Source organism: Lipomyces doorenjongii, assembly GCF_038497915.1.
Source record: "Lipomyces doorenjongii strain NRRL Y-27504 unplaced genomic scaffold V1508scaffold_1, whole genome shotgun sequence".
Taxonomy (NCBI): Eukaryota; Fungi; Ascomycota; class Lipomycetes; order Lipomycetales; family Lipomycetaceae; genus Lipomyces; species Lipomyces doorenjongii.
The window spans coordinates 786,308-809,021 of NW_027118068.1; the positions used below are offsets into that span (position 1 = coordinate 786,308).

The following is a 22,714-nucleotide window of genomic DNA, read 5'->3' on the forward strand; positions in this document are numbered from 1 at the left end:
GTCTGCATATCAGAAAGTTAACTTCAGGTTCGAATATTTAACACAATAAAAATTAGTGTCTGCACGCGACATTGATATAAATAATATCAGTCAGGGTGTTATAACAATTCATTCGTACATATAAACTCGCTCAAAAGGAACTCAAAGAAAGCTTATATATGAGCCTCAAAAGATTTACAGTGCAAATAATAACAACTGCAAAATTGTAACGCGAAAAAGTAACAATCACAGCACAATTTGTAGCACACTTAGCGCGTGCTTACCATAGCCTGACCGTGGAAAACATACTTATAGCATATAATATAATAATAAACTCGCGAGAAGTATTTCAAGACCGGAAATAGAAAGCAACGCGCTCCGACCGTCTTCTTATTCGTCCACGACACCAATTCGTTCTATACCGCAACAACACCATCATCGTCGTTATCTCCATGCCAATGGTCACTCATTACTGCGTTACCAGCACCTTACTCTGTAGCAACGGGCGCCGCAGGGCGAGAGGGTTCAGTAGCAACAGGCTCAGCCGCTGGGACCGGAGGAAGATTTCGCTTGTATCCGACCTTGTCGAGAGCTTGGTCGAAATATCCTTTAGCGACACCTGCGGCCTTGCCCAAATGCTCATTAGCCTGCACCTTAAGCTCACTAGTCTTCTTGTCAATGATCTTGTTAGCGGCAGCAACCTGGGCATCAATCTCTTCCTGGAACTTGAGGTATACTGGAGGTGCTGCGAAAGCCACAGTGACACCTAACTCCATTAGTTTTAGTCATAGTAATTGGGCAGCTTGCATCGACGTACCAACGACAGCTAAGGACCACAGCGAAACGTAGTGGACGAGGAAATAAGTGAAATACGAGACAACAAATGCCTAAAAAACCAGTTATTAACCTCGCGCGACAGCTAGCCAAACCTAACGATATGAATATCTTACAAAGACTGTCAATGGAAAGTTCTCGACAAAGACGATCTGCTGGAACTCAACAAGCAAAAAGTTCAAGAGAACAGTGAACTCATTGAAGAGCGGATCGACAATATCCTTTGAAATGACGAAGTAGTTACCACTTCCACGAAAAGAGCTTCACAATTATGTTAGTTTGCAGTTTCTAACTGGAATCCAAACCGAGCAACACACCTAACGAAACCAGGACCGCCCTTGATTGTTCGTCCAGCAAATTCGACAGCAATAGCAGCTATAATTCACCCTCATTAGAACCATAGCCACATACCAATTAGTATACCATTGATTGTCTACATACTGCCCAAGGCGACATAAGCAAAGTTGAAGAAGAGCTTCACGACGTTGACATATTTGAAGAGGTAAAGAGCAATCAATGCACCGGCGAATGAACCGCCAGAGACATAAAAATTCTTCCAGGTAAGAAGTTCATAAAAGCAAGCCTTGTATTTGGCAAATTGAGCTGTGATCCAGTCAGTCGTCATCCGGATTATCGAAAATTCGACTCTTGTGATCACAGTCTCGAAAACGTGAGATCAATATCACAAATATAAATCCATCTGCAGTAGAGATATTAAAAACCATTCGCATCAATCGATTTCACGTTATACTTGGAACAGGCGATTGCATGGCCGCATGATCCTTTCAGAATAAACGTGGGCCTGAAGATCAACTACTTACACGTACGAGACACCGCTGAAGATGACGATACCGAAGACGTAGCAGGGACAGAGTCGGACATATTTACTGATTCTATACTTCAAATGCTGGAAATATCAGAATGGATGCTTGGGGTTCGTGGTGCGGGATACGATTTACCGGCAGACGACCAGCTTCCAGTATTCGAATAGCACAGTTACATATGACGACGATTGCCAGCCACTAACTCGACCTGCTGACGCAAATTTCAAGGAATCTTATGTCAGCAGGCCACATTCGGACTAGAGCAATACGTCATTTCACTTCTCTTTGAGCGTTCGTATAATCTGACAGCAAAAATACTATCGCTGTTCGATGATCTGACGCATTATGATAAACAGATATGATAATTATCGCAGATCAGCCAGGACTACCAAGCGAACACCAGCTGGCCTACAGAAATAAGGAAGCATTATTCCATAAATACACCACATACAATATGAGACTAAATTCCAATATACAATATCCATACGATTATACACTATAATACAACGCGATAGACTCAGCACCTCCTCTTCCCAATCATGTCATCCCAACGTAAACATAACACAACTGCGGGCGAGTATTTACACAATACATACTACCCGCTATTATAAATTACATTTCAACGAGTTGAGTAATCGACCGATCAACGACTGAAAGTAGAGTAGCGACAACGAACAAACCGAGGAAGTGCGAGGAATGTAATGATGGACTAATCGAACAACAGATTCGAAGCTCAAAAACTTACAGGCAAAACCAAGGATAATTCTTCATTCGATGCTTTCACCGGATGTACTGCTTCTCCATTTACCTATTTGTTTAAACCCTCTATAAGACGAAACAAAAAGTTGGAGTCAGCTATATACACTCTTGTGCAAAATTCGATTCAACATCACCTGCCTTGCCAAATCTACGCCTTGTAAATCTCCGAGACCTTCATCCGCGGAAGGCACATTTGCAGGTGCCGCAGCAACCACATCGAAGATAGCGCCGTTACCGTTCGCAGCCGCTTGTGGTGACGATTGTCGTGGCTGCGTCCGCTCCTGATGACGAGTATTATATGGATTGGGAGTCTGCTGGCTCTGTGCTGATGATTGCTCGTTTGCAGCGACAGGTGGACTCGAGAACTTTGTAGGCGAATATTCGGACGGCTTCGCTGGAGTCGACGAGAGTTGCATGAATCTCCAGAATGGCGCAGGAGAGCTATTTGGCAAATAGGATGAGGGTAGTTGTTGTTGGGCGGATGATGGGAGAGCAAGAGAAAGAGCGTCGGACTGCCGATTTACTATGGGTGTTTTATTTGTGCTGTTGCCGCGTAAACCAACCGAGATCGGACTGCCCGCTGTCGGGGCAGGAACGATACTGCCTGGTCCTTCGTTAGCGTTAGATGCTCCAGCCGACCCCCTTATTGAGCTGGATTCATGACTATGGATTGTGGAGAGCTTCTCTGGCGAATAACCAAGCACACTATTCATATTCCTCCTGTTCGGCGAGGGCGTAATCGTTCCTGATGAATGAAAAGAAGTCTTATTTAGACTTGATGTCATCCCTATATCATCATCTTCACCATAATCCTCAGAGATAAAGCTCTTATACTTCCGACCATTTCTAGTCGCCAAATTGGAAGGGGGTGCTAGTGAGGTAGCGGAAGAATCGAATGAAGCAGTATGTTTACCTGGTGTTTGTTTGGGGGGCGTAGTAGTGGCTTCAATCTGGTTGCTCCTTGAAGGTGCCGATTGGAACATCGCGGCCCCCCTCCGACGCGAAAGTTCCTTGTCTGCCAGCTTCCGGATGTACTCATCTCGATAGTCAGGATTGATCTGCCATTTCATCCCCTTTCCTGGTTCGTCCGTAGCACGAGGCACCTTCTGGAACGCCTTGTTCAGTGAGAGATTGTGACGAATGGAATTCTGCCAGCCGGACTTAGCATGACGATAGAACGAATAGTGGTCTGATATCCAGGCGTAGATTGAAGCGAGAGTAAGTTTGCCCTCAGGACTGGAGAGAATAGCCTGTGAGATCATCGTTGCATAACTATACGGCGGTTTAATATCTTTAGCTTCGTCCAAGCTGAGATCATTGTATGTGTTGTCGATCGTCTCGACCCCCCGAACTTGTGGTTTGGTAATAATAGCAACACCTTTTGGATATGCAACCGACGAATTTTGAATAGGTATATTTGACGCAATCATTTCCTGATCGTCAAACTCCTCCAGTCCATCACCTTCACCATTATCAAGTTCCGGGACCTGGTCCGGCAGTACAAACATCATTTGCACACCTCCAATGTCGAGAATATTTCCACTATGTAGTTCAACGGTTTTGCCATCCTTGTACAACCTGCCATCGATCTTGACACCGTTGCGACCAGTGATTGAGATAACCCACGACCGGCTGTTGAGGTCATATCGAACAAGAGCATGCCGCCGACTGACGACCTTAGCAGGCCCCAGATCTATATCGATCCGCTCCGCTGTATCCTCAATGCCGGAGGCAGGCTCTGAAAATCTTCCAATAGTCACCCGCAGCTCTCGAACATAATACGTCCAAGTGGATCCTTTGACTACTGTTAGCCACTAATTCCAAGGTTAGACACCTGAGCTCTAGCAACTACACACCCGCTAGTTTGGCATAGGCTTGAACTTCCGTATTTGAATTCTTATCATTCGCGTAATCTATTGCAACCTGCACTCGATGCCGGGGCATCGAAAGCTTCTGTATGATGCTATTTAAACTATCGGGTGCCGCTATGGGTTCATCATCGGCATAGACCTACCATTGCATTAGATTTCCTTTAACTCGAACCGAATTTCTGCAAAAAAACCTCAATACCTTTCGTTTCTTATTTCTCTTGGTCGGGGAATCTATCGGCGCACCGAGTGCCGCTTCCTCATGACGGCCATGACGCAATCTCTTCAAAGGTGACGACATAATCTAGATTAATACCTAATTAGAAAGCGTTCTCCAAAAAGGACCATAATATAGACGAGAATGTGGACTGCACTCGTTTGTTGACAAATACCAGGACTCAACAATACGTCATCACCCTCCCACGTCATCTAATCTGCAGCCATAAAATTAGATCCCTAACTTCCACCGTCTCTTCAGAGACTCACTTCACATAGCCGTTTAAAAAAAAAAGTTTAGCTGATAGTACCAAAGCTACTTCAGTCAATGACTGACATCAAATTGTCGCCTTCCCCACACTCAAATTCCACCTGTCCGCATCCATCAAAGAAATACTACCTTACCAGTTATAAATAGATCCTCAACTAATGACAGCGACAGTTATTCAGGTTCTTTTGTCAAAATACAGGCTACACGATGCTGACAATGCAAAGTTGTTAATATCTGCAAAGTGTAATCGCCCGCGCTCAGGATGGCGAAAAATTCCCCGATACAAGAAATGCACGTGTCGAACTGAAAAATTTATTCGGCAGAACAGAGTGAAGTGATGTCGTGAACAGGCGAATATAGGAAAATAAGTAGATTGCGAAAAATCCGGAGGCGAAATTATGTGTGGCTCTCCCTCGCCGTGTGTGTGAGGTGGACCAAAACTCTGATGCTGTGTGAGTATTTCGTGTACTCACTTTTCTGGAGATAGATGTACAGAACAGAGGTGAAAACAAACAAAAGTGCACGACGACAAAATCGCCAGTAAACAAACCGGCCTTGACTTTGTCACCTGACTTGGGTTGATATTAGGGTTTTGTCATGGACCTACAATCTGGACTTACACTGATCTTCGGCTGTTCACTCATATCACGACTTGAAATGTAAATAACAAGGTTTGACTCGAGGTAAATGTACAAAATAGCAATGAAAATAAGAAGTATACTACCATACACAAAAAGAAAATTTTCTTGGAGCATTGAAAATCTGTCTCTAGCTGAAATAGTCTATTTTAGAAGCTTGCGTTGTTTCGCCTTTTTAGGTTGAGAGATTGGGGCCACACTGTTTCTGTTGATTTCATCTTGCTCCAAGAATTGTTTCCATCCCTTCTCAAACTCGTCAAGATCGTGATTCCACATATCCTTCGCGGATTTTTTCAACAACGTATTGAGCTCCTGCTCCTGTGCCTCTCTCTCACGGAGAAGCTTTTCGTATCGTTCTCGAGTCAGCGACCAAATCGGCATACCGAGCAGATAATCATAAGACGACAAGTCAATGTTACTGCTCTCATCCGCATCGCCATCATCGGTAGTGTCAGGCAAAGCTTCATCCTCCTCCAACGGACCGAACTTCTTCGCCTTCGAAATCGGAGGAAACTTCAACTTCTTCAGCTCCACAACAAGGTCGGCACGCTTTCGGTTCGCAACGCTCAGCTGCTTGTCAATAATTAGCTTAACGAAGCGAGCTTGGCTGGACAGTTTATCAAGACGATCCGTCAAGACACTCCCAAGATGATCCTTGCGATGCTGATAGTATTCCAAACGCACGTAGTAGAAATCCTTCAAGATATCTTCGACGCTCTCGTATTTTCGAATTCTGCCTGAGGCATCGAAGGCGACGATATTGTTCAAGCTGATGGTGCTGCTGAGCTTAAATCTGTTGACCAGTCCTTCATTTAACGCATTTCGCATTTCATCATCACTGAGTTGGACAACAAATTTAATATCCATGGTGTGTTGCTCAGTCATATCCTTAATCCAAGGTTTATTCTTCTCGGTTCCAGTCATACCAGCCAACAGGAATTCCTTCATGGTAGCTGTCCATTGACGGATAGGAAGCTCGGTGATCTCCACAGTATTTGCGTCGACTTGTCGAATGGTACCAGAGACCTTATATTTGTCAGGTGCAATGCGCTCCATGGTGCCATGCCAATTTCGGTACCACGGGTCCATGGGAATAAGTTCCTCGTTCCTCATCATGCGACGGATATTACTGATAATGTCGACGGGATTGTAATTAGGAATAGAAGTACTCCATCCTGTACCAATACCGTCCGCGCCATTCACGAGGATCATTGGAAGGATAGGAAGATACCATTCCGGCTCAATCTTCTTGTCGTCGTCACTAAGATAGCTTAGGATAGGCTCATCATCCGCGTGGAATATTTTTCGTGTAAGCGGAGTAAGCTCAGTGAAAATGTACCTGGGAGCCGACGCGTCCTTACCACCTGTCGCACGAGTGCCGAAACAACCATTAGGGAGCAGTAAGTTCAAATTGTTACTTCCAACAAAATCCTGTGCCATACTGACAATAGTCTGAATCAGCGACTGTTCACCATGGTGGTACGCTGATTGCTCAGAAACATAGCCTGCAAGCTGAGCAACACGAATCTCTGTCTTCAAATTTCGCTTAAAACAGCCAAATAGCACCTTTCGCTGACCAGGTTTGAGACCATCAAGAACTGAAGGAATAGATCGAATATTATCGGCCATACTGAATAAAATAAGCTCTTTGTTGATGAAATCGGCGATAGGCACCTTAGGGAGAGTAGGGTCTAAATGCGTTCCAGGCTTGAACAATCGCAGCCATTCCTTACGCTCATCTGCTTTCTTCTTGGAGAAAGCGAGATCGATCAGGTCACGATCACCGCTTTGAATAGCATGAAACTCTTTCAAATGACGATCAAGCTGCTGGAAGTATTCACGTCCTTCAGCTGAAGACGACGTACCAAGGCCCTATAGAAGTTAATAAAAGGTCCACATTTATCAGGCAGTTAAGCATAGTGACATACTTTGTAGTATTTGTGCTTCCAAATGCAATTTCCGCCTTCTGTCTCTTTCCAAAATTCATACTCAGGCATAGTATAGAACGGAATGATTGTCTTATGCTTGCCCTTGGTGATCGTAACCTTCACGATCGGCGTGATAAATTCAATCAAAAAGCCAGGAATATCAAGCAACCCAGGAAAGGTTGACTCCAAAAAATTGATAAGCAAACCCTTGATGTGACTACCGTCGTGATCCTGATCAGTGAAGATCATCAAGTGTCCATAACGAAGATCCTTGGTCGAGGTATAGTGCTTCTTGTGCTGGAGCCCCATGATCTGCTTGATGGCCTGAATTTCCGCGTTCTTCATGATCTGATCATGCGAAGCTTCACGGACATTGAGAAGTTTTCCTCGCAAGGGGTAGACACCGTAATAATCACGGCCAACAACACTGAGACCAGAGACTGCAAGCGCCTTAGCGGAGTCACCCTCTGTCAAAATCAAAGTGCACTTGTGTCCCTCTTTAGTTCCGGCCTTGTTGGCATCGTCGAGCTTGACAAGTCCCGTAATTCTATCACGATTAACTTTGCAAAATCTAGCTTACAATAAGTACAACACACCTGTTACGTTTGGAACCATCTGTCTTCTTAAGCTCTTTATCAGCATTACGAGTAGCGATGTCCATGATGTTATCGATGATACTGGTTCTCTGAATCTTCTTGAAAAACTCTTCCGGGAGAACGCATTTCGATCCGAATGCTGCAGGTCGAGTAGTCAGCTGTTCTTTTGTCTGCGAAGTGAATGCCGGATTCTCAATCTGGCAGTTGACAAATAAAAAGATATTGTTGCGGATCTGCTGTGGCTTGACATTACCGCTTTTGTTCTTCTTCTTGATATTCTCGGCCAGCTTGTTGACAATCTGATCGCAGACATAGTTGACGTGAGTCCCGCCAGACGTTGTTGCAATCGAATTGACGAAGGACACCTGATTGAAACTACCATCGGAAACGGCAAATCCGATCTCCCATCTATCATTTATTATCTCTTGGATGACAACAGGTTTAGGTCCCGCAGTTGCAACGATATTAACAGCCAGCTTTTCGTCATCATCGCTATCAGACTCGGACTTCTTAATGGCAACTTCTTCTTTAGCATTTATGTTCTCAGACAGAGCATTGACGTGCATCTCAATATACTGCTTGAAGTTGCGAACCTTGAGTCGCTCGTTATTGAGATACACCTTGATGTTTCTCACCGACCCAGCTAAATCATAAACACGCCGCATCATAATGCCGATCAAGTCATCGTCAAGTTTGGTCATGCCAAAAAGTTTGAGATCAGGCTTGAAGGAAATCTTGGTGTATTCATCACCTTTTGAATTCTCAGTGATCTTGGGCTTGCCGACCTTGCCCATATTACTGGTCCAGACTTGCTTGTACTTCTTCTTTGTGTTCTTGTCTGCGGTCTCCACGATAAACTCTGTGGAGAAAATGTTGCATAACTTCGCACCATAACCGTTTCGACCGCCAGTGACTTTTTTCTCATCGTCATCGTAATTACTGGATGTTAATAAGTTGCCAAAAATGAGTTCCGGGATATACATTTTTTCATTCTCATGCATCTCTATGGGGATTCCACGACCATTGTTGTAGATGACGATTTGAGTGGACTCCTTATCAATTGAGACCTTGAGTGTATCCATATTAGGGTCCCGCACTTTGTTATCGGCCGCATTAACCAAGATCTCATCAAAAATCTTGTAAAGACCAGGAACAAATCGAACACACCTATACGGTAATAGATTGCATGTTCAAAAGGTATTTTATGACAAACTTACTTGTATTCCATAGCATTGGAGTCCTTGTCGAAAGTCCACATCAACTTCTGATTGTATTCGATTGATCCAATGTAAGTGTCAGGACGTTTTAAGATATGCTCCAATTGCGTGAGTTTCTGGTAAGTTTCCGAACTTGACTTGGACTTAGAGATATCAATCTGGGACGTAGGCTTGGGGATCGCAGGCGACGAAGATAACCTATCGAAGTCGACATCCATCTTATTCGAGGCTGCTGGTGATGAAAATAACAAACCCATTTCATTCTCCCTTGCCTTCAACGGTTTAGATGTTGCGCGAGGCTTTGCCGAGGCTTTTGTGGTCTTTGTGGTAGATTGCGCCTTGACAGCAGTGCCTTCAGCGTTGGCCGCTGCTTTTTTGCTAACACTTGTAGCAGTCTTCTTCGCAACTGAGGTTTTCTTCTCTACAGGCGCTTTCTTCGTGTCCGACACTAGCTTGGTCTTCTTGGGAGGCGTCATCTCGAAGTCATCGTCGTCATCAGGCTCGTCGAAATCAAAAACATCCGAAGAAACGTCAAATGCACGCTTCTTAGACGCGGTCGCAGCGGCTCGACGTGGTAAAGTCGTCTTTTTAATCTATCGAATGATCCATTAATATCTCTTTAGGACACGATAGAGTAATTAAACAGTACCTACCGAAACAGGAGAGTAATCGCCGTCGTTCCAATCGTCTTCATCCGACGAGAGCGAAATAACGTCGCGCGCCATTTCTTGATTCTTCTGCTCAGTTGTGAACAAACTGGCGGTAGGATGAATAAAGTGGCGGAAGAGTGCTTGGGGGATGTAATGGACGGGCGGGGTAAACAGTGAGGAAAATAAGTAGGATCTGATCCGCTGAGCGCGTTTGTTGTGTTTACTGAGCAGGTGGGTAAACAACGCCGTTGTATGTCCAAAACGCACTCGTGGTTGTGCCATAGACACGCAAATGCGGACAATTTTCTTTAGTCGGTGCTCACACAAAATCCGAAGGCAGGACAAAACGATATTGTCGGAAACATATTCATAGACGAAAAAAATGTGATGTACTAATCAAAAGACAGCGGGCAAATCGACATAATATGACTTTAAGTTGTTGACTGTTCCAACCGAGTGATCAACCCGATGCTTAACCGGCGGGAAAAGAATGTCAAGGTTCTGTGCGGGTTCTGAACGTTGGATGAAAGCCGTAGTCCTGGGAGTTGGCTTATAAGGTTTGTACCGAGAATCTGGATGTTACAAGGTCGCTAAAGTCCTTTACAAGTGATCTACAATGATATAGTTATTGGACCATGCTACTAAACTTCGCCTTCTTAATTTAGCAGCTAGTGCGCAAATAATCGCCGGTTTGCCACTCAGCCGAGTCGCGTAGTGGTTCTGCGGGCAAATGATAAATTTAGCGTCGACTTTATGGCAGAATCAACTATATCGATATTGATGTACACAAAATCGTAAGCATTCGTATTTATTCTCTGAACTCTATAGACGCCAACCAAGCAGCGGTTCGTTATTGCCCCTGCCAAAAATGCCAAATGCGCACAAGAAGCCAAACCCAGTGATTTACCTTAAAATGTTATTCGTAATCCTATTCCTCCTCGCTACTTGAGGAAATATCATCTTCCATACGGCCACCTCCGGCATAACCTCGCAAGCTGATGGGCCCTCTGACCCTTACAGCTTGTAACGGAGGTTGAGCGTAGCCTTGAGGAGGCGGATCTTGGTCGTCGTCCTCGTCCGACGATTCTTCTTCTCTCTTCTGCAGCAGTACGTTGGTCATCTTGACATCCCCATCGTCGTCTTCATCTGAGGAACTCTCCTCGATATTTTTGACAGGTACGCGACTAGGTGGTCGTGTAGGAACATGAAGTGGTGGACGATTATCGTCAGCATCCGACTCGTCTTCGTCACTAACTGGAGTTGGATGGCGTCTAGGAATCGTCCGAGAGAGTGGTGCCGAAGCCTTCGTTGTCGACTCAGGATTCAATTCGGCATCAAATTCTTGCTTAGGCAGTGGCTCATCCTTGGATTCGACCTCCGGCTCGACTCCTAATGACGGCAGTTCAATAACTCTGTCATCCTTAGATGACCCTAAAATCGTTGATTTAATGGGCGAGTTCGAAGACGAGGATACTGAGGACGACGGTTGGGAATGGTGGTAACCGTTCGCAGATGCCTGCTTTTTCGCTGGCTTGGGAACAGATCTTTGTGGCTTTAAGCGTATTATGCCGGATACATGATGCAGAACAAACAACTTAGTCACGCTATTAGTATTGACTTATTATCTTAGCCAGCAAAGCTACCCACCCCGGTCTCCTTGTCGTACACCAGCAGGCAGTCTATGTCCCTGGTCTCTGTGTGCTGTCCGTTGAAGAAATACGACTCTCCGTTCTATTTAGCGTATTAATTTAGAACTGAGTTCGCCTAATAACTGAAGGTATGCCATACTTTGACTCCGGGTGACTCTAATGTAAACTCCGATCCAGATCGGGTTAATATTGACTGCCGAGAGTCGTCAATTGAATCTGGCTTGAAGTTGTCTGGTATTTGCAGCAATTAGTTTCTCAAACTAGCTCCGGGTATACTTCCAGTCAGTTTTAACACTGATGCTCACATTTCAATTCAAATGCCTGCTCTGAATTGCTTTGGTGTTTGCCGAATCCGATGCCGGTTGCCACTGGATACTCTCCCTCCTCCGATGGATTGATCATGACTGCAGTACAAGCCGGATGACTATACATACGGAAAATATAGAGCCGTCATAAGGCGAGGATTGTGAGGATATACGGTCGTAAATAGTTTTTTTGGTACAATGGTGATGGAAATATGTGCCAATTAGATCGGAAGTCATGTTTCCTCTCTCGCAGCACAATCCAACTTGGAATGATGTTCTCCGCGGCTGGCCTGTACGTAGTCTTACTAACCAGCGCACCAACCAACGTCGGACTAAGGACTGACCACACACTGTAATCGGTGTTGTTATTAGGCTGCTCTGTAGTTGCAATGCTTGCCACTAGATTTTACGACTAACGAAGTGCAATGTTTGACAATGCCACAGTGACAATGATCCATTTTATACGAGAACCCGCATGGATCACTTGACACAATCATGCCATCAATACATGACATACTAATACAAGCGATAATGATATTAAAATACAGATAACTGTTATGCAAAATTATAATTATACAACGACATATCACTTTGTTGACGGATTACTCAACCGTCGTAAAAGTCAAAATCACTCGGTAGACCATAAAAATAACAAAGCCCGAAAACCCATATTAACAAAACTAGTCCGTATAACACAAATACAAGCACACTATTTACAATGATCGAAGCTGAACTAACGCCTGAATTGCATCCGCCTCCCGTTCTTGTCTATTCTCGTCCATATGCATGCCGAAGCTTTTTGAAGGCGGACTGCTGCGCATCATAGCAGGCTTCATGATTGCCACTGCGGGCACGGACTGCGAATACACGCTCAGTTTCGTGTCTGTTGTTCCAGTCGACAGAATCGAGGCTCCTGAAGACGCCGAGAAGCCGGAGTCTGAAGAAGACGAGGAAGCGCCGTCCTTGCCCATGAGGTGGAACGCGTTGCCACGGCGAAGCGACTCAACTCCGGCCGACTGCCAGTCCTCTTCGTCGGTATCGCTTTTGTAGTCGAGATCCATCTCGTCGACATCCATGTCGTCCATGTCGTAATCGTCATCGTCCTCGTTCATCTTGAGCTCACGTTCGTCGAAAGAGGACGAGAACATAAGCTCGCCATCGTATGGACTGAGGATCGTCGTGGTGACGACGCTGCTTCCGCGTCGACGCCTGTCGCGCAGCACACGCACGCCGCTGATGGGTGGGGAGAACGGGAACATGTTGGGCGACACAGGCACACTCGCGTTCGAGGATGACGGGAAAGAGCTCGAAGGTATCGGCCCACGAAACGAACTAGTGAGCGGTGCACGGATCGGACCGCTGCTGGAGGCGACGGGCGAAGACGAGACTGGCCGCATTCCGGCGAAAATGCTGTCGGGCTGTTGCCTGATGGAAGTATACGTGGCTACAACCGCACCACTGCTGCTGTTAGTTGTGTCTCTGCTTTCGCCGGCGTCACTTGAAACGGCGCTGACGGAGGCGGGCGAACGGGAGGCGAGTAAGGACTTGTCGGCGATCTCTCTGGCGGACAGCGCAGAGAGCGCGGCGGAGAGTGCGGACTGGGCCATTGTTCGAAGAGATTAGCGGATGTTGTTGGCAGGAGCCTGGAGCCGGAGCCTTTAGGCGGGTGGTGCACACAAAGACTTATCGTCTCTGGTGAAAGCCGAAAGCTGCTAGTCAACGCGACCGAACACGGTGGGGAATAGTGCACTCAAAACGTTGGGTACGAACAGCGCGCCGGCAACCGAGGCCGGGAACGGCAACGTGCGCGACAACGCCTCAGCCAAAGCACTGACCTTTGCATCAGCCCTAACCCTACAGTTCCACAGAACCCAAACCCTGAACACTCTGGAACCCCTAACACTAGGGGTTCTCCAATCGGCGCGTCCTTTTGCGCCCCCATGATCATAGACTTTCCAACTCCATCTCACCTGCACGCTCCACTTTGATTTATTGGTGTGCGATTAACATTCTCTGGCCACATCAGGCTTCGAGGTTCGCGCTCGCCTGTTAAAATTACGGCTCCTTTGGTGCACAACCCATCTTTATGCCCGGGTGATTGAGTGATTGAGCGTCGTGCATGATTCGCTATAGATCAGTGTATGCTCTAAGACTGCAATATGTTGTGATTCCGTCACCCTCCAGTTTGCAGGCATGCGGTGAGATTACCTCTAATTGACTGTAAAAGTACTTTCTATTTACACAGCAGAATAAATTGCCCCAAAACTCCAATCAATAAACACGCAGTCAATAACCCGTACTCATTCCTGACCAGCATTCTTACCATACATCGCCATCAAAACCTGGACAGTATAATATGCATCGTTTCCTGCATTATGTAGATTCCATGGCGAGATATCGTACTCGATTAACAATCGTCCGAGTGTCGACGGTCCATCTTCGCCGTGAGTGACCTTCCATAATGTCAAAGTATCAGCCATCAGAAGGTCTTCGGGTAAGTCAGCTCCAATCTGCCTCAAATACCGGACATCATTTGCACCGTCGTGACCGACAAATATTGCTCTGTCTCCATTTTCTTCAAAGATTGCCTTCACCTCGTTTGCACACTCCTTGAGAGTCAAAATCTCAGACTTGCCAAACTCGAACTTCTCCGACGCGTCATCAACAAACTTGCCGTTTTTCAAATGCATATATTCCTTTACTCGAAGATGACGGCCAACAGGTTTCGCATCTTTCGCATTTCCTTTACGCAAATCCAATATCGCAACTCCAATCTCTGTGACGCAGTTATGATTTAGTTCATACACTTCGATATCGACAGCAATGAACACCATCTTCCGATCCTCGATGCTCTGCTTAACCAGACGTTCCATCTCGAGAGCACGTTCCCGTGCGCTCTCCCTCTTTTCAGCCTTCTTCGCTGCCTCAATTTCTTTCTTTCTCGCCCGTTGTTCCTGAGTCCACAGGACCCTCGGGGAAGAGTCGTACTTAAGTCCTTCTTTGCTAGTCTTGTCATGAAATTGCACCACATCCGCAGTCTTGACAATGTGCTTCAGTCCCCGTATCATTTTAGGATCAACTTTACTTGCGTCGTCGATCCCGTCAATCTTGACACCACCCCGTCTCTGTACTTCGCTCAAGAAATACTCCACTTGATTATTCGTCACAAACAATTCCGGCTTGGAAGTGCTCCCCAAATAGCCAACAAACACGTCCCATCCAAACGCAAAGAACATCTTGTGCTTGAAGTACTTGAGCAACGAGTCCCGCACGTCGGCCGGAATCACTCGCGGGTGGCGTTGAATCGTGCCTAACCGGACGAAATACATGTCCTCGCTGTCCCCCGTGTCTATCAGATGCCGGCTTTGAAGTTTCTCCATGATAAAAGATAATTTCTTTCGTGTCCTAGAGTTGCTGCTCGAGGAAGATTTCGATTGCTCAGTCAAGCTTGGCGCAGTAGTGTACTGGTTGGAGCCGGCGACTTCCGGTGAAGAGTTTTGACGGAATAATGGTCTATATGACCAAACAATTGTGCCCACAACTGGGAAAGTCCCAGAATGACTCCGCAAACAGTTCGTAATCGTAGCGTAGTTCGCGGCTATACTAGACAGAATATTCATTTGTGCTTGTGAATCGCCAGTTTCATACCTTGCGTTTGTCTCGCCCAAGCCCTCACCCTCAACAGTAAAAAACCAACCTTAATAATACCATAATAATCCAACCAATTGCCATCGTCATATATATGCCGTCTCAAATGTATGCTACAGCAAGTAATTTTATAAAATCTAAAATTAGGAACTAGTAGTACACATCTTATCAATAAACTATTATGATAACCCATAATAACAAGGCAAACGCGTCCACCTAACCTCTACAGGGCTTTACAAAAAACTAAACTCCCGAGCGTCAACATATATCGTACACCAACTCTTATTCCAATGAAACATATTTCTGAGGCAAATATCATAATCGATCAACTTTCGTCAATGTTTGCAAAATTTCTCGCATACCCACGCCTTCCGTGCCAGCAGCCTTACGGGCCTTCTCTTCGGTTTTGGCCACTGCGCTAGCCACGTCTCGTAGGACTTGTTCGGCATATTTTTCTACAGCGGTCGACAATGAGTTGACACTGTGCATCGAATGCCGTAAGGTATCAACCTGTATCTCCACATCTTTGACATTCAGTGCTATTGCTTCAGCACTCGGTTGTGACTCGTCGGTAGCCATAACGGAAGCTTGTCGTGTCAAAAATGCGGCTTCTTTCGGCAATAATAGCGACACATCAATATTAGATGACGGCGGTACTATCGGCTTAATATCTGACTCAATTTCTGCCCATGCCTTCTTCTCTGCTCGTAGCCTACAAATATCGTCAGAATCAGTTAACTTCGAAATCCAACCAAGACATACATACCGCTCTAATCGTTTCTTGAACTCATCTATCTTGGCTAGATTTGCGACATTCTGCGGATTTGGCTTCTTCAGCCGATCTTCATTATCCTAGTGGCTTGTTAGAGAACATAAGATCGTATGAGAATCCAAGGACTACGTACAGGTCGATTCCACCAACTTGTTGATATTTTACCGTCCGTTAAATCTTTCAATAATTGTTCCTCAATTACACGAGCTAAGTTACATTAGCATACGCAATAACAGATCAAAGACGAGCAGCCCATACCAATTGCAGCTGCCGGTGAATGAGCCCAGCGTTCTTTCGCCCAATCCTTTGTTTCTTCCATACTCCGATATGCGCACCACGTCAGCAGTTGTTTCATGCGATGCGGATCTGGCAAGTCTGAATCTAGATGTTTGTAAAAGTCTTCTGGCGATATATCGGCATGCGGAACAGCTAGACATGGCGTCAGAATTCGACTCCAAGAGACGGTAATGGCAACATACCAACTAGCCCGCTGCTCAGCGAACTTGCCCGTTTTCCGCGTAAGCCTAAACTACTCCGTCGACCATTCGGAGCGTTTTGCCGTAATTGCTGATTTCTTCTGATCATTGGCGTGTCAGTAAGTGGCAGGGATATAAGCATTGTTTGGGACTCTTCTGAATAAGACTGCGTCGAATCTAGCAACGTGAATAGCTTCTCAGATGGTTGATGGGATGGTGGCTGTGATATTTTATTGGCTCCTGGCATCGGAGAGTCATCTTCAAAACTGAACGATTTTCGTCGCTGGTTTACGTTGTCGCAAGGCGGAGTGTTATTGGGTTGTCTCGTGGCCCGCTTGATGAGAACGTTCGACGTCGGTGTGGAAAGTGCTTGTGTAGGTGGCGATGGTGGTGATATATTTCGCACTCTGGTAAATACAAACCCGTCATCATCTTCTGCTGCAGCTGTAATCCCTGTCAGTATTTCGACAACAAAAATTAATTGGCAACCTTTTACCTTTTCGACTCTTCTATAGCACGTTTGTTAGCATCTATTACAACTTAGTAAACGTAATACATTCTACCTTATTTTTCCTTGAACTTTCCAGTATCTTCGTCTCAGCAGCGACAGCAGCGGCTCTTCTCCGTCTCGCAGTATTCGGAGCAGTCCCATTAACGATGACGCCAGCATTCTCCTTCTCACGCCGTAACACCAAAGCCTCTTCAGCGCCTGCTAGCTCTCCATTACTTCCATCACCGGCTTTCCGTTTCCGACCTAGTCCACTCGTAGGCGGCGGCCGCATCGAGTTCGACAAATTAATGGATGCCTTTAAAGTCGATCCTCCTACTGGCGCAGGTACTGTAGCTACTGACGCGTGCCGTGACGGCATAGTAATATTCTATCAATACTTTTACTTAATTTGCTCTGTTAGGTGCTATTTAGCGACGCGGTATCGATGTTTATGTTATCGTTGATTCGCGTTGATGCATCGAACTCCTCAGCCGATGCACGTACTCCAAAAAGTCAATCACACAAGAACAAAGCTCTGATATTCCCTTCTCAATGTATATTCGTCTTTGCGTTTGCGTTGACCGATAATAGACTTCCGGTAGGGATGCGATGCCGAAGTGCCAATATTCAGTGGCTGCGAACAATGTGGTCCTCGGTCTTAGTCGAATATTGGTCTTTGTGGTGAACTGATGCCTCAAGTCTTGCAAATGGTCTCACAAACCAGTGCAACTTCTCATAACAAATTCCAAGAGACAATGCCGACTGTTGTGAGCGCGCGGTGCAGGTGCCAGGACGTCTAGATATCGCGGACAGTTGGTGATGCACTTGACGATACGCCGATGGCATTGTTGGCGGACAGCTAGGTTTCGGGTTCGCTTGTTGTGGGTAGCTTGGTTGTCTTGGCAACTGTTCAACGACAACAACGCGACCACCAATCCGCGCTTTTTTAGGCGTGGACCAGCATAAAATCATGGCACACGACAATGAGGCCTCTATCAACTGGAATCTGCCAACGTCTACTAGATCTATAAAATACACACATCTTCCAATGTGTGCATGTTATTGTTAATGAGCGGACTTGATTGAAATTTGTCGCGCTCCAATTGATGATTAGATTTTACAGAGGGGCTTAGTGTTAGTTACACCAGTATATTTTAAATTTGGAGTGTCATTACATCTTTTGCATGACATCGATAAGTTCCGGCTCGCACAGAATAGTACTACGTATTTCGCTAACGACTGACATTCTAAAGGACACGAAAATATTATTCAGAAATATCGACCCGGTCTAAAAATCGTCAACCTTAGGCGCCAGACTACCCTCAATTCTCCTTGCAGCCTCTGCTTTCTCTTTCTCCGACATCTCCTCCACTTTGCCATGCTCTTGAAGCCGTTCATCCTCATCTGGCGTATGACCGATTGACATTCCCACGCGAATCTAGAAGATTAGAGTGTGAATATTTCGAACATAGATACGAATCATCATCCATGAGAATCTTACCAAAGTTTCCAAGGAGTCTTTCGAATTACTTACAAGATCCGAGTCGAACTCTAGTTTACCAGGCTGGAAAAACAACAACAGAGTACTCCCACCAAACTGAAAATACCCGAGTTCTTCAGTACGAGATACTCGCTGCCCTTCTTTTGCAGTAATTACTGTGCTGCCAACCATCATGGCGCCGATACAGACAATCATGACTCGTCCGAATTCGTCGGAATCAATGGGCAATAGGACGCGGACGTTCTCACCAAAGACATCGAGGCTAATAACTCGTTAGTAATTAGAACCTGTACGCAGTATGTGAATGGTATAATACTCCGATCTGATTGCCATCGGATTGACAGTATAGTAAGCTCCTTCAATGAGCTTCGGGCGACCAAGGACGCCATCCACAGGAATATGAAACCTGTGATAGTCCTGAAACCGGTTAGTTGTGTCTATTTTCCGCTACATCGGTAAGCTTACTTGTGGGGCTAATCTAAAAATTCCCATGGAACCACCGACAAAGTTCTTAACATCGTCAGGATAGGCCGCGCCAAAGAGCCGTTCAAGACTAAATTCCCGGCCCTTGACCCAGATCTGCGTTGCTTTGTCAATGTCCTGGAAAACTACTGTACGGCAGTCGGCAGGAGAAGTCGCAATTTTGGGCTGATCCGGTGCCGCACAAGGACGTGCACCTGGTTTGAGTTTCCTGTAAAAAAATTGATTGAAGCTAGTACTAATGTTAGACTTGCAATCAGGCGCCTTCGGGAAGACACTCACTTCTTAAAATAATCTAATGGCTCCAGGACTTCTGAAAGATCAAGCTGGTGAAATTCGACGAACGGCTTAATGTCTCTCACAGACCGTATGTCATCATACTTCTTGCCCTGTTTCAGGCTCAAAGAAGCCAAGAGTTTCCGAACTGAAATGATTATTAGAATGACGCTACATCGACATGAATTCTAACTGCTCACTTCTTTTCCGTTCCATTTCTCGGCTCTTGAGACCTTTGTACAGCAAACGGATTCCCAGACGAACGTACATGCTCATGCGTTCTTCAGAAATGTAACCGGTGATGCGATCTTGAACAAGAATATTGGCAGAGTTTGCACCTAGTCGGTAACCACCATATCCAAGTTTAGAAACTACCTAATTCCTTGAGTTAGCCTTGCATTAATATTTGGCAGATGTAACTGTAAGCTATTCTCACATTTCCGACCCATTTTCTCTTGGCTTGATCAGAAGTCACGTAAGCATTCATGGTTAAGAGATCGACCTGCTTCCAGTCCTGACTAGCGCACATAGCAAGATGCGTAATAATATCAACCTCACTTCGCTTATCCAGTCTCGGCTGATGGCACACTGGGCATTCCCTGATCGTAATAACATGCTCTTCGGTTTTCTCCTCAATATCCTCGAAATAGGATTCAATTGGAGTCGCCGTACCATCTTCCACACTCGCATTAGACCGCTTCGCAACCGGAGAATCAGTAGTGGTGGTCGGCATCTTCTCACGCGATGTCTCCTCTCCAGTTTTGAGAGCACGTAATTCCGACTCGAACCGAGAATAGTTGTCTTCGGTCATAGTATCAAACGATGGACCCGAGCGGTCAGCGACTAAATGACAGTCTTCTTGTAGAGCTGTAGTCAGGTCGGCAGTGGGTTTAGATTCAGCTGTATGTGCCAATAAGTCGTCCTCCGTAGACGCAGCAGCCATCGGAATCACATGCTCAATAACCTTTGACCGCCTGCCACGGTCCTTGTGAAGCTGGTCTTCAAGGCAAACAATGGCTTCGTCAAATGTCAAATCTTCGTCAATCGACTTTCCAAATCTTGAGAAAAAGCTATCCACTGTGGAACTATGAAGAGTGGACCCCAAATACTCTAGCAATCCATCAATTTCAAACCGTGAAATCATATAACTCTCATCACCATCGTAGAGCACTAGTAAATATTTCCAAAACTGTTGTCGCAAAGCTGAATACGGAACATACTTTGCTCGTATTTGAACTTCTGGACTGTGCTTTTCCTCCCAACGGGCCCTGTGCTTAAGAACAAGCGGGACATTGAAGGTCGTCATAGATTGATCCATGGATTCATTAGTTGCGATACCTGTATTTTTCATGGCCTCCGATAGTTTCTCCGAGTGGTCAGAAGAGGAGAACGGAGTGTGCGGACGCGATGGCACTTGAGACGGCGGGCTGCCACTACCTCTGCTTCGAGACTGCTGCTTGGAGCTTGCTGTGCTTGGCCCAGGAGGCTCAAGCGGCAAGTTGTAGAGGCCAGTATCAGGGTCTGGTTTTGGCGCAAATTTGAGAATCTCTTGAACTGGGAGTGAAGCCATTGCCACGAAATCATTGTTGGAGAGTGCGTCACGATCAATGACTGTTAAGTTGAATGTATAACCTTGTTCATGTCGAAGAATCGGGAAAAGAACCTTCTCGTTATATACCGGGTTCAAACTATGCCGTTGAACCCCAGTACGAACCACGTTCTTTCCGAAAGACACAACAACAAATGGATCCATGTCGAACCCAGTTCTCATAACATTGCGCTCTGGTGGCAGATCCGTAACTTTGACAATCTCAAAGAACACGACGCCTACGACATCTGCCAGACTTCCAACGTGGTACGGCTTATGACTGCGTCGACGCCTCAGTCTTAATCGACGACTGCGAGATGTCTTGTCCGGTACATTCAAGTAAGTCCTATCTGCAATTCCTTCAGGTGGGGTTTCACTTTCCTCATCCGAGCTCTCCGAACTGCTAACACTGTTGTCCAACACACTTTCGCTGTCAGAAAGAGGCAATAGCGGAGTCGTGGGGTCAGAATCGTGCGACGCTATTGTCTTCCACTTGCTCAGAAGGTTTTCGTTCGTTGCACCGGGATCGAGAGGACAAACAAGAGCAAGCTTAATGTAGACATACCCCTTAACATACGTCTTCCTCGCTCTCGTTGAATAGAGCGGATACCATTGAGGCCTAATACTAAATCAGCTCTACCACCAGTATATTGTGCCTCCTATTCCATACTCGTTTTCATTACTGTCAACGACCTTCACATCACGTTGGCTAAACTTCTCACTGACAGATATGTCAAAACTTCCCAAGTAATCCTGTCAAGTAAATATTTGCACATTAACAGATTGGCTGTTATCATAAACATTACCTTCGAAAAGCGATCTTTATCCCACAAAGTCCCTTCGATTATGTACTCCGACTCTGAGGGGTACAGCCCAACACTAAACACTGCGTTCCATTCTGGATTGAGTGTTTTCTGGATAGCCTGAGTCGTACCCTTGAAATCATCCAAAACAATTACGGTGTACTACTTCGCTGACTAGGTTAGTGAGTACCTCAATAGTCATTCTCTATATAACAATTTCCCACCGGATCGCTGGTACCACCCCGATCCAGCGCTGCAAGATCTTTGGCCTAGTGAGCGTTAGTACGGACGCGGTTCGTGGCAAAACTCAAAAACAGCAGATTTTTCACCTTTAAAACGTAGATCTTCAAAACTAGCGAGGGCTCTGCAGGAGCAGGACGCGGGGACGCACTACGACTTGGAGACGGTGACGGCGTAGCAGAGGAAATCCCTGGGGTACGTCGTCCTAGAATGCTGGCGAGAACCATTGTGCTGCACTAAACCCATCAACATCTAAACTAAATCTTGGACAGAATATGTCGACTAGCACGAACAATAAATAGTACGTGCATTAAACAAGGACGAAGATGATTCTGGCTGGGTAAAGCTTGCGTTATGTGACGAGGGTCCGTTTATATGAACTGTGTAAGGCGCGCGCGTATGGAAGAGACTTTTTAGCCGCACCCAGATCGCATGAGATCAGCGGCCACTCAACTGTACAAATGCAGTTCTGCAGATACGCTGCAGGATTCCGTACACTAATCTCCTAATGGCGCAAATCTTATAAAGTATGATATTACTGTGTTCTCAATTGTCAGTGTTTCATTACCAAGAGCATAAGACAGCATCTGAAAATAGCAATGCCAGCATGAGGGGTATGACGTTCGTAGTACGAAGCCCATCTCCCCGCAACTGATCCTACATACAACTCTTATAAATGAGCCGCACAGCACGCGCTCCACATGGG

General features: G+C 45.8%; 8 protein-coding genes across 8 annotated transcripts; all 8 read right to left on the minus strand.

Annotated features, from left to right (window-relative positions):
• Positions 1-28: 28 nt before the first annotated feature.
• V1508DRAFT_408288 (putative reticulon-like protein RtnA) lies at positions 29-1,791 on the minus strand. Its single transcript, XM_066938991.1, has 6 exons — positions 1,641-1,791; positions 1,255-1,416; positions 1,131-1,188; positions 930-1,074; positions 797-866; positions 29-745 (listed from the first exon to the last, which is right to left on the minus strand). Exons 1-6 carry the CDS (start codon positions 1,693-1,695, stop codon positions 468-470), a joined length of 768 nt encoding a protein of 255 aa, XP_066799230.1. The 5' UTR covers positions 1,696-1,791; the 3' UTR covers positions 29-467.
• Positions 1,792-2,488: 697 nt separating this feature from the next.
• V1508DRAFT_346729 (fork head domain-containing protein) lies at positions 2,489-4,340 on the minus strand (the record flags this gene model as incomplete). Its single annotated transcript, XM_066936671.1, has 2 exons — positions 2,489-4,191; positions 4,253-4,340. 2 exons carry the CDS (start codon positions 4,338-4,340, stop codon positions 2,489-2,491), a joined length of 1,791 nt encoding a protein of 596 aa, XP_066799231.1.
• A 1,193-nt stretch (positions 4,341-5,533) lies between these two features.
• Positions 5,534-9,855, minus strand: V1508DRAFT_394481 (DNA topoisomerase; the record flags this gene model as incomplete). The annotated part of the gene is made up of 5 exons (XM_066938004.1): positions 5,534-7,261; positions 7,318-7,864; positions 7,914-9,080; positions 9,131-9,723; positions 9,784-9,855. The coding sequence occupies 5 exons, from the start codon at positions 9,853-9,855 to the stop codon at positions 5,534-5,536; spliced, it is 4,107 nt and encodes a 1,368-aa protein (XP_066799232.1).
• A 680-nt stretch (positions 9,856-10,535) lies between these two features.
• V1508DRAFT_408302 (RNA polymerase II transcription elongation factor-domain-containing protein) lies at positions 10,536-11,988 on the minus strand. Its single transcript, XM_066938992.1, has 4 exons — positions 11,735-11,988; positions 11,569-11,660; positions 11,428-11,511; positions 10,536-11,374 (listed from the first exon to the last, which is right to left on the minus strand). The coding sequence occupies exons 1-4, from the start codon at positions 11,859-11,861 to the stop codon at positions 10,709-10,711; spliced, it is 969 nt and encodes a 322-aa protein (XP_066799233.1). The 5' UTR covers positions 11,862-11,988; the 3' UTR covers positions 10,536-10,708.
• Positions 11,989-12,447: 459 nt separating this feature from the next.
• On the minus strand, positions 12,448-13,341 carry V1508DRAFT_347051 (uncharacterized protein; the record flags this gene model as incomplete). The annotated part of the gene is made up of 1 exon (XM_066936679.1): positions 12,448-13,341. The coding sequence occupies one exon, from the start codon at positions 13,339-13,341 to the stop codon at positions 12,448-12,450; it is 894 nt and encodes a 297-aa protein (XP_066799234.1).
• A 693-nt stretch (positions 13,342-14,034) lies between these two features.
• V1508DRAFT_429697 (uncharacterized protein) lies at positions 14,035-15,354 on the minus strand (the record flags this gene model as incomplete). Its single annotated transcript, XM_066941896.1, has 1 exon — positions 14,035-15,354. One exon carries the CDS (start codon positions 15,352-15,354, stop codon positions 14,035-14,037), a length of 1,320 nt encoding a protein of 439 aa, XP_066799235.1.
• A 56-nt stretch (positions 15,355-15,410) lies between these two features.
• V1508DRAFT_363412 (Mis12-Mtw1 protein family-domain-containing protein) lies at positions 15,411-17,985 on the minus strand. Its single transcript, XM_066937268.1, has 7 exons — positions 17,194-17,985; positions 17,127-17,139; positions 16,634-17,074; positions 16,413-16,583; positions 16,288-16,361; positions 16,149-16,234; positions 15,411-16,094 (listed from the first exon to the last, which is right to left on the minus strand). Exons 1-7 carry the CDS (start codon positions 17,497-17,499, stop codon positions 15,698-15,700), a joined length of 1,488 nt encoding a protein of 495 aa, XP_066799236.1. The 5' UTR covers positions 17,500-17,985; the 3' UTR covers positions 15,411-15,697.
• Positions 17,986-18,262: 277 nt separating this feature from the next.
• Positions 18,263-22,400, minus strand: V1508DRAFT_408314 (phosphatidylserine decarboxylase-domain-containing protein). Its single transcript, XM_066938994.1, has 11 exons — positions 22,098-22,400; positions 21,993-22,037; positions 21,772-21,930; positions 21,636-21,718; positions 19,814-21,584; positions 19,578-19,752; positions 19,384-19,525; positions 19,087-19,333; positions 18,938-19,038; positions 18,622-18,883; positions 18,263-18,558 (listed from the first exon to the last, which is right to left on the minus strand). The coding sequence occupies exons 1-11, from the start codon at positions 22,233-22,235 to the stop codon at positions 18,409-18,411; spliced, it is 3,273 nt and encodes a 1,090-aa protein (XP_066799237.1). The 5' UTR covers positions 22,236-22,400; the 3' UTR covers positions 18,263-18,408.
• Between the last annotated feature and the right edge of the window lie 314 nt (positions 22,401-22,714).

Excerpts from the sequence above, each read along its gene's own strand:
- V1508DRAFT_408288 (XM_066938991.1), bottom strand. The coding sequence starts at position 1,695 with ATGTCCGACTCTGTCCCTGCTACGTCTTCGGTATCGTCATCTTCAGCG. Across the intron at positions 1,189-1,254 it reads TGCTTATGTCGCCTTGGGCA|CTGCTATTGCTGTCGAATTT; the intron begins GTATGTAGACAA and ends GGTGAATTATAG. Across the intron at positions 867-929 it reads ACTTTCCATTGACAGTCTTT|GCATTTGTTGTCTCGTATTT; the intron begins GTAAGATATTCA and ends CTGGTTTTTTAG.
- V1508DRAFT_408302 (XM_066938992.1), bottom strand. The coding sequence starts at position 11,861 with ATGTATAGTCATCCGGCTTGTACTGCAGTCATGATCAATCCATCGGAG. Across the intron at positions 11,661-11,734 it reads GCAGGCATTTGAATTGAAAT|ACAACTTCAAGCCAGATTCA; the intron begins GTGAGCATCAGT and ends TGCAAATACCAG. Across the intron at positions 11,375-11,427 it reads TGTACGACAAGGAGACCGGG|TTGTTTGTTCTGCATCATGT; the intron begins GTGGGTAGCTTT and ends AGCGTGACTAAG.
- V1508DRAFT_408314 (XM_066938994.1), bottom strand. The coding sequence starts at position 22,235 with ATGGTTCTCGCCAGCATTCTAGGACGACGTACCCCAGGGATTTCCTCT. Across the intron at positions 22,038-22,097 it reads TGAAGATCTACGTTTTAAAG|GCCAAAGATCTTGCAGCGCT; the intron begins GTGAAAAATCTG and ends AACGCTCACTAG. Across the intron at positions 19,039-19,086 it reads TTTTTAGATTAGCCCCACAA|GACTATCACAGGTTTCATAT; the intron begins GTAAGCTTACCG and ends AACCGGTTTCAG.
- V1508DRAFT_363412 (XM_066937268.1), bottom strand. The coding sequence starts at position 17,499 with ATGCCGTCACGGCACGCGTCAGTAGCTACAGTACCTGCGCCAGTAGGA. Across the intron at positions 16,584-16,633 it reads GCTGAGCAGCGGGCTAGTTG|CTGTTCCGCATGCCGATATA; the intron begins GTATGTTGCCAT and ends CGCCATGTCTAG. Across the intron at positions 16,235-16,287 it reads CAAGTTGGTGGAATCGACCT|GATAATGAAGATCGGCTGAA; the intron begins GTACGTAGTCCT and ends ACAAGCCACTAG.